Source organism: Hypanus sabinus, chromosome 21 (assembly GCF_030144855.1).
Source record: "Hypanus sabinus isolate sHypSab1 chromosome 21, sHypSab1.hap1, whole genome shotgun sequence".
Taxonomy (NCBI): domain Eukaryota; kingdom Metazoa; phylum Chordata; class Chondrichthyes; order Myliobatiformes; family Dasyatidae; genus Hypanus; species Hypanus sabinus.
This window is the reverse complement of record NC_082726.1, coordinates 23,560,220-23,569,587: the sequence shown is the minus strand read 5'-3', so window position 1 is coordinate 23,569,587 and position 9,368 is coordinate 23,560,220. Positions and strand designations below refer to the sequence as shown.

General features: G+C 43.1%; 1 protein-coding gene across 5 annotated transcripts in view; it reads right to left on the bottom strand.

Moving 5' to 3' along the window:
* Nucleotides 1–1,681: 1,681 nt before the first annotated feature.
* Nucleotides 1,682–9,368, bottom strand: part of cd276 (CD276 molecule) — a 423,418-nt gene continuing 415,731 nt past the window's right edge. For 4 of the 5 annotated variants that reach the window (XM_059946178.1, XM_059946183.1, XM_059946180.1 and 1 more), the window contains one exon: nt 1,682–7,927. In XM_059946178.1, coding sequence (XP_059802161.1) covers nt 7,905–7,927 — 23 coding nt within the window. In that variant the 3' untranslated portion in view covers nt 1,682–7,904. The remainder of the gene's footprint in view (nt 7,928–9,368) is intronic. The other variant, XM_059946182.1, reaches the window with a different exon arrangement.

Below are 9,368 nucleotides of genomic sequence, written 5' to 3'. Positions count from 1 at the left end.
CAGGGATTTTTATGAACAATAGCCTTTGGGATTTACAGAAAGAGGTGCGAAAAACAAAAAAATTCCAATGAGCAGCCATTCAGCAGGCAAAAATGCCTTGTTAATGAGAGAGGTCAGAGAAGGATGCCAAGACAGCCTCAAGCTGATAGAAAGGCAACGTTAACTTAAATAACCATGTGTTACAACAGCAGTGCACAGACGAGAATCTATGAATGCTCGACAGGTCGAACCTTGAATTGGATGGACTACAGCCACAGAATATCATGAATGTACACTCAGTGGCTACTTTGGCGCCTACGATGCTCCTACATGCAAATTATTAATTGTAGCTGCCCTTCTACATGCTAGTGTATATGACAATAAACTTGGTTTTGCGATGGAGGTGACGGATTGTAAGTGAAAAGGATGCCAGTGAACGCTGGGTGTAGTAGAAGTGATGGGATGACAACTGGGTCCATAATCTGCTTTTAGAAGACCATTGACAACAAGGGAACAAATACCAAGAAAACTATTTAAAAGAGAAACTACCCAGCACAAGATAAAGGACTCCAGTATTACCATAGCATTGGCCCAAGTGGAATTGTGCTCTCTTTAAATACCTCTAAATTAGGCCTCTACCCTACAATTAACTCTGGATTCAATGTGCTTTATTCATGTGTGAACATTTTAAAACTGTGGATTCTGGAAACCTGAAATAAAATCAGAAAATGCTGATAAAAGCTCAGCAGGTCAGCCAGCCGCCGTGGAGAGAGAAACAATCCCAATGAATGCTTCCTGTTTCTCTCTCCGCAAATGCTGCCTGACCTACAGAGGTTTTTCAGCACATTTGGCATCGGTCATAGGCTCTGAATGCACAAGAAACATCACATAAGTGATAGTTAAATGTGCAAGGAGGCATTATGGATGCCTGATACATCCGTGTGCATTTGGTTAACATGCATTGAAAACTAGGGTCAAATGTACAGAAATATACTGTATAATGCAAGTGCAAACAAGCTGAATGGGAGTCAGAATGTGTGACCACTTGTGGGCTGCTGCTTAGGCTGTATTGGTTGTTAACCAAAAGATCCATTTCACTGTATGTTTCAACATGCATGCAATAATTAAATGAATCTGAATCGCACAGTAACACAGGGGTAGATAATCCTTAAGTAGCACATAAACACAGTGTTTATGCAGTGCATAACTTCCGACCCAAAGTCTTGCAAGGCATTAACTACTTCCAGATTACTTCTCACTATCAGTGCAGTGAAAGCTCACACTGGTAATGTTCTCTTCATTTAATGAAACCCTATTTTTGATATGATGTTAAATGATATGATGTGTGACTTATTTCAATGACATTCCCTTTTTCTCTTGTCTTGATCTTGGTTGTAGCTTAAATGAGGGGCTATGGAAATACTTGAAGAGTAAACTCAAACCCATGGCATACTGACAGCAAAGCATCAATTTAGAATTTTGAGAACATATTGTCTGGCTTACATAGATAAAAACTCATGGAAACTTACCTACTGCTGTATGCTAATTGCTTATACAGGTTGAAGCTCTCCAGTCTGGCACCCTTGAGTCCTAACTGATGCCAGACCCCAGAACGTCTGGACTAAAGAAACTGCCCTCAACAATCTTCCTCTGAACAGAACTGTTCTTTTTAAGTATAGACACTACTATTTGACAAAATTACCTTTAATCCGGCAGCTACAGAGTTAATATTGATGCAGAGTGGATCAGGTATTCTTTGGACACCAGGCCCAGTGATGGGGCATCATCCGAGGGAGCAGCCGACACCAGCAGTGCAAGAAGAGACAGAAACATGGCGAAAGAGCTGGGCTAAGAGCTAATCCGATGAGGCTGGGAGTTCTCATGGCCACATCAGCTCGCTAGAAAGCAAAGTGAGTTCAGTGAGACTGAGACTGAACAGAGAGAGAGAGAGAGAGCGAGATAAGAAACTGCCACATTCTGGTTTTTACTGAAACGTGGCTAAACGTGCTTAAATCGGTGCCTCAACACAATGGGATGACTATTTTGCACAAATAGGAACTTGAGTCAGGGAAATCCAAAGGAAGTAGACTATGTGTGTATATTAACAAAGGCTGATGTACAAACTCATCTGTAGTTAGCAGTCACTGATCTGGGACAATTGAACATTCTTCAATTAAATGCTGGACGGACTACCTTCCCTCCTGAGCCCTAACACCAAGGATACACTGGGAGAGATTTACAGTATCTACAAAACAAACATTTGGACTGTTTCTTCATAATTCTTATACAATCTGGATTGCTTTTATCTTTATTTTGTGCTTTTTATTGTGTTCTTTGTACTTATTGCGATTTTTAGATGCTCTTTCTGGCCCAGAGTAACAATCTTTTTGTCTTCCTTTCACTTGTATACTGAAGAATGACAATAAACAATCTTGAATCTTGATTAAGAGTTCTGAGAATTGTTTGTAGCCCAAAGTTTTGCTAATTCTAAGATACTGTTAGATAACAAAAGTTGCACACAGATAGGTAAATTAGCTAGATTAGTACAAAGCTTATTTAATTTTAAATATCAGTTAGAATTCATTAATTAGTACAGATCTGAACATAGAACAGACAGCACAGGAACATGCCCTTTGGGTCAAGATGTTGTAAAAAATGAATTGCACTAGGAATTATAAGACTAGCTAAAATAATCCCTTCCGCTTACACTATGTCCATATCCTCCCCCCCCCCCCCCCCGCACACAGAAGATCTTAAATGTCCCTATCATATTTGCCTTCACTCACACCCCTGGAAGCGCATGCCTGATGGCCACCATTCAACTGTAAAAAACGTTTACCATACATCTCTGCTGAACTACCCCCCTCACCTTATGCCCTCTAGTAAGAAACATTTTGACTCAGGGCAGGAAGACAGCGGCTATCTACTCTACCTATGTAGCTCATAACCTTATAATCTTCCATAAAGGCTCCCCTCAGATTCCACCACTGAGAAAAAGCCCTAGAGACCTGACACTACCCTTTTCATTTTCTCCAAAATTCCCCAACATATTAGTATGCTCCATACTGACTTCACTATCCTTGGTAAAAACTGATGAAAAGTACCACGCCCACATTCTCTGTCTCCAAGCACATGTTCCTTCCTTTAGTTTTGAGTGGTCCTACCATCTCCCTAGTTATCCTTTTGCTCTTTTTGAATGCTCTGGGATTTTCTTTAATCCAACACACCACAGACATTTCATAGCCCCTCCTGGTAGATCATCTGCTTAGCGGTCGACATGAAAAACAAATCGAAGGAAACTCATCTTTGGAGCCTGGATAGCGACAAAGTGACAAGGCCTGAAAGACGAACAGCACTCATAGCAGCTGAACTCCGCCGCTATAGCATTGACATTGCTGCACTCAGTGAGACCAGGCTTGCAGACGAGGGTTCGTTACAGGAAGCAGTGAGTGGATATACATTCTCTTGGAAAGGGAAACCACAGACTGACGACAGGATCCACAGGGTAGGTTTTGCAATCAAAACTGCTCTGCTGAAGAATATCCCTATTCTACCCACTGGAATAAATGAATGTATCATGAAATTCTACTTTCCTCTCTGCAAGTCCCGGTATATCACCATTGTCAGTGTCTATGTACCAACTCTCGTAGGTCCAGACGAAGACAAGGAAAGTTTCTATGAGGACCTGGACCAGCCTATTCGGACAACCCCCGCCGGTGACAAACTCATCATCTTGGGCGACTTCAACGCTAGGGTGGGGACAGTCAGCGACAACTGGGACGGAGTCCTTGGGAGACACGGGGTGGGAAAACTAAACGGCAACAGGCTGCTGCTTCTGAGCAAGTGTGCCAAGCACAACCTAACACGATGTTCAGACTTGCAAACGAGTACAAAACAACCTGGATGTATCCCAGGTCCAAACACCGGCACCTACTCGACTATGTCATAGTACGCCAGCGTGACCTTCAAAACGTCACCATCACCCAGGCCATGCGAGGTGCTGAGTGTTGGACAGATCACAGGCTGGTTTGATCACTCCTCAACCTGCACATAGCCCTTTGCATCGTAATCAACCAAAGACTGTCCGAGTGTCATTCAACATCAGCAAACTGCAAGACCCAGGTCAAGTCCAACGTTTTCAAGATGTACTTAATGAAAAACTCTCCGGCAATTCACCGCTTCTGGGAACCTGTTCTGAAAAGTGGACGCTGCTCAAAGATGTCATCACGCAGACTACAACAACCCGAGTGAAAACCCGAGTGCATCAAGATTGGTTTGATGAAAACCGTGAGACCATTTCAGCAGCCCTTTAGGCCAGGAACAAGGCCTATGCAGACTGGCAGAATGACCCATCATCTGTCTCAAAGAAAGACAAGTTTAAACACCTGCAGTCCAAAGTACTGGGGGAACTGTGAGAAATGCAGGACGAGTGGTGGCAGAGAAAGGCTGAGCAGGTGGAATGCTATGCAGACATGTATACCACCAGAGAGGTCATCAGCGCCATAAAGTCAGTTTATGGTCCTTCTAAATCAGGATGCTCCCCCTTGCTGTCTGTCATCTGATGTGTTGAGCCTGATCAAAGACGATTAAGGACTGAAAAACCACTGGCTGAACACTTTGCCAACCTACTCAATAGGCCGTCCACCGTTGATCCTGATGTCTAACAGCAGATCCTCAGCAGCTAGTCCTGGATGGCCTAGACCTGCCCTCCACTACTGATGAGATCAAGAAAGTGATCTTGCAGGTGAACTCAAGTAAAGCAACAGGGCAGGATGGCATTCCTGCCAAGATCTACAAAGCATCAGGCCTAAATGCCTTACAGGCATTTCAAGACATCCTGGAAGACATCTGGATCACAGAGGAGATACCTGATGACTTCCGCAATGCCCTCATCGTGGCTGTCTACGAAAACAAGGGAAGCAAATCAGACTGCGGAACTACAGGGGTATCTCACTGCTGTCCATCGCAGGCAAGATTTTTGCCCGCATTCTTCTGAACAGACTTGTCACTGTCTTGGAAAGGAACTTCCCGGAGGCGCAGTGTGGCTTTCCGCCAGAACAGAGAACAGTAGACATGATATCTGCCATGTGGCAAGTCCAGGAGAAGTACATCGAACAGAACAAGCCTCTTTACCCTGTCTTCATTGACCTGACAAAGTCATTTTACACTGTAAACAGGGAGGCTCTCTGGATCATCCTGAGACGTTATGGATGCCCGAGGAAATTCATAAAGATGATTCAGCTGTTCCACGATGGAATGACAGGACAGGTCCTTTGCAGTGGTGATACGTCAGCTGCATTTGCCATTTCCAATGGGATGAAGCAGGGCTGTGTACTCGTCCCAGTCCTGTTCAATCTGTTCTTCACTTGCACGTTGTCACGTGCTATCCAAGGTCTGAAGGAGGGAGTGTACATCAGGTTCCCATTGGACTGCTCTCTCTTTGACCTTCGCTGCTTGAACGCACGGATGAAGTGCCTCCATACAGTCATCAAGAAATCCTCTTTGCGCTCCTGGCACACAAAGACAGTATCTGCAGTTGATGCTGAACAAATTCTCAGACGCTGCTGCGCCCTATGGCCTGACTATCAGCCTGAACAAGACTGAAGTACTTCACCAGCCCGTGCCAAACACCAACCCCATAGAACCAAAAATCACTGTTGATGACACCCAGCTGGCAAATGTAAACAGCTTCAAATACTTGGGAAGCATTGTCTCGAGTGATGGGTCTTTGGACAAAGAAATTGACTCCAGGATCAGCAAGGCCAGCCAGGCTCTGGGGAGGCTGCGTGCCAGAGTGTTCAATCAACACAACGTCTGCATCTCCACAAGGCCGAAAGTCTACAGAGCTGTGGTCATCCCTTCTCTCCTATATGGATGTGAGACCTGGACTCTGTACCGACGACACATCAAACAACTGGAGAAATTTCCGCTCCATCCTTGGCATTCATTGGCAAGACCGTGTCTCCAAACTGGAGGTCTTGGATCACGCGGAGTCCACCAGCATTGAGTCCCTGATCATCAGAGCCCAGTTGCAGTGCCTCTTCAGATGTTCTATGGTGAACTGGAAAGAGACCTCAAGGTCATCTATACAAGCGCTACAAAGACGCTGTGAAGGAAACCCTACACTACTGTGACATCCAGCTAAGGGAACTAGAAGCTGCAGCTGCTGACAGAACCCGCTGGTGAGCCCTGTGCTATGATGCCTACACCAGTTTTGAAGACAGGTGCTACCAAAAACTGATGGAAAACCATGAGTGGCGTCACAGAACAGCAGCCACAATTATTACAACAATGGACTTCCTGTGCCCCCATGTGCTAGACTCTGCGCTTCCAGACCGGGACTGCAGAGCCACCTCCGTGATCACAGATGAGCTGCACAACAGCGTGTCTTCTTCGAATCTGAAGGACTACCACTATTCAGGGTGTCAGAGATCACAGGGAGGAGACATAAAGAATGGTTTTGAGAGGCATAAAAAGTGGAGCAGACAATGGGTCGAATGTCCCAATTCTGCTCATATCTTGTGGTTTCTAGTCATTTCTTGGGAGGTAAGGTCCTTAGTCACAAATGTTAAGTCAAAAATTCTTCCAGTTTATAAAACAGTTCCGACACAGGAGAAAGCATTAACCTGTGCATGTAAATCACAAGATTTGAATATGATTTAGTTTCACTGCACTACGGAGCAAATACATACCGATTTTTTGACATAAAAGTAATCCTGCTGCAACTGGACACGATGTGGGTGAGACAATGCCTGGTGTACTACCAAAAAATTTGGTTTTCTTGTTTGGGGAAACAAAAGCCTGCTCAGAGAAAGTTCACAAGGTTAATTCCTAGGATGAAAAAATGAGAGCAGATTGGATCTATGAATTACAGAGAAAAAGAACAAGAGACGATTTAATTGAAAAGATTTTACCAAAAGATGCTGAAAGACTGTTTCACCTGGTGCGCTATTTAGAACCAAAGGGAATACTTTCAGAAAGTCACGAACTTTTAAACGGCAGAGTGGTCTCATGAGACAGGGCAGCCTACTCCAGCTAAAGGTGCTGATGTCTTGTAGTGCAGCCTATTTGAAGACTATATAGCGAGGGCTATTCATGTAGGTACTATCAGTGAAATCCAGACCTTGTAAGAAACACGAGCTAGGAAACTGGAGACAGCAGCTTTAGATTTTCCATCCAGATAAATTAACAGATGGAAAATTAATAGGAATAATTTAATATCCTTTGTCAAGTAGCCAATCAGAGATCTTCCTCTTCCCTGAAAACATACTATTATCACATGGCATTTTGTAACTGGTCTAGTAAGCCATTAATGAGCATTACTATGAAAAAAAAATTCTTGCAAAGTAGAGATTAAAACAATGTAAAGGTTTTCTAACAACCTGGCAGCAAACAAAGCCACTGCTTAACAACTGGAATGACTAATTATGATTGCAAGGGGTATCAGATGTTTTATAGGTAGCCAACAGCTGGCTGGGTATACATCACACTGTTGAACAGGTATTAAATCAAAACATAACCCTGGGAAAAAAGTCAGTTCAATTCTACACACACAAATTTCATTCAGTTTCACACTGTTCAGCATTCTTAACGGTGATCTTTGTTCTTCAGGAATTAAGCCGGACAAGATGTCAAGGATTTGGCTAAATCCATAAAGAAGTGTAATTATCCACACTCTTAATGCCATACAGCATGTTGGCTGTTAAACAGTGGCACCTGCAGCAAATCTCAGGATAATGGAATAAACAGTTTGGCTAAACAAGCAAAACATCAAGAATTCAGCTCAAAACATTCGTGTCTGGCCGTTCAGTCAATCTCAGCCTTGGGTCCTGTCAGCTAAGATGTTTTCAATGGTCACAACCATGAGTAAGGCAGCTAAACGGTGAAAACTCTTGTGGTGTGGCTCTTGCTTGGTTTCGTTGGTATTATTCAAGTACCTCCTCTTCTGCTGCAAATAAAAAGAAGGACCTGTTTAGGATGCACATGAGAAAGTAGATTTCATAGGATTCATTGCGAATATTAGAGCAAATTTAATTCAATAAAAATAGAAAGTACTGTAAGTACTTAGCAGGTGAAGCAGCACTGTGGAAAGAGAAACAGGGCTAATGTTTCAGGTCTGGGACCCATTGAGTTCTTGTTCCTGAAATTCTGACTCTTTCTTTCTCCCAAATGCTGCCTGACCTGTTGAGTGTTACCAGTGTTTTCTGATTTTATTTTGGATTTTCAGCATCTGCAGCTCTTTTATTAACAAGATGATTTCACTTGCTACTTATCCAGGAAGGCTGTCTCAGTGGGGTTGTCAAGTCAAATCGCTTTTCATTGTCATTTCGACCATAAACTGCTGGTGCAGGACACAGTAAAAACGAAACAACGTTCCTCCAGGATCCTGGTGCTACATGAAACAACAGAAAACTTCACTAGACTATGTGAGACAACTCAAGGCTACTCTAGACTATGTAAAAACAACACAAAAACTACACTAGACTACAGACCTACACAGGACTAAATAAAGAGCACAAAACAGTGCGGGGCAGTACAATAATTAATAAATAAATAAATAATAAACAAGACAATAGGCACAGTAGAGGACATATTTCAATATAGTAATAAATGATGTAGATGTCAGTCTAGACTCTGGGTATTGAGGAGTCTGATGGCTCATGGCTTGGGATCTTGCTGGGTGCGGTCAGATACTCCAAATTTCCCCTGATATGCTGTCAAATTAAGAAGTTCAGACAAACTGTCATTTATCCAACCATGTACAGGTGGTTCCACTTGGAATTACTGTATTAGCAAGCAAAATCCAGTAGGCTGAATCTGTTATTAGGGTTGCCAGTGTTCCACTGGGTAAATTGCCCCTCCGATCCCATTACAAATTAGACCTGGCATAGGATGTGATACCCTAATGATTTTGCTGACAATTATAAGGTTATCACAGGTAGAGGGCTTTTAGCACATTGGCCTTCATAAATCAGGGCACATGAGATGGGCTGTTATGTTGACATTGTACAAGACGTTGGTGAAGCCGAATTTGGGGTATCGTGTGCAGTTCTCACTATCTTCCTTCAGGAAAAATATCAATAAGTTTGAAAGAAAAATTACAAAGGTGTTGCCAAGACTTGAGTTATGGGGAAAACTTGAATAGGTTAGGAATTTATCCCTGAAGCACAGAAAGAGGGGAGATCATATCATGGCATACAAAATTATGAGGAGCATAGAGGGGTGAATGGTTGCGGGCTGGGTGAGACTACAGAAGTTATAAGTCTAGGGAGAAAGATGAAATAATTCAGGGAAAACTGAGGGAGAACGTTTTCATTCAGAGAGTTGTGTAAGTGTAGATCGAGCTGACAGTGGAAGTGATAAATGAGAGTTCCAATGTAACATTTAAG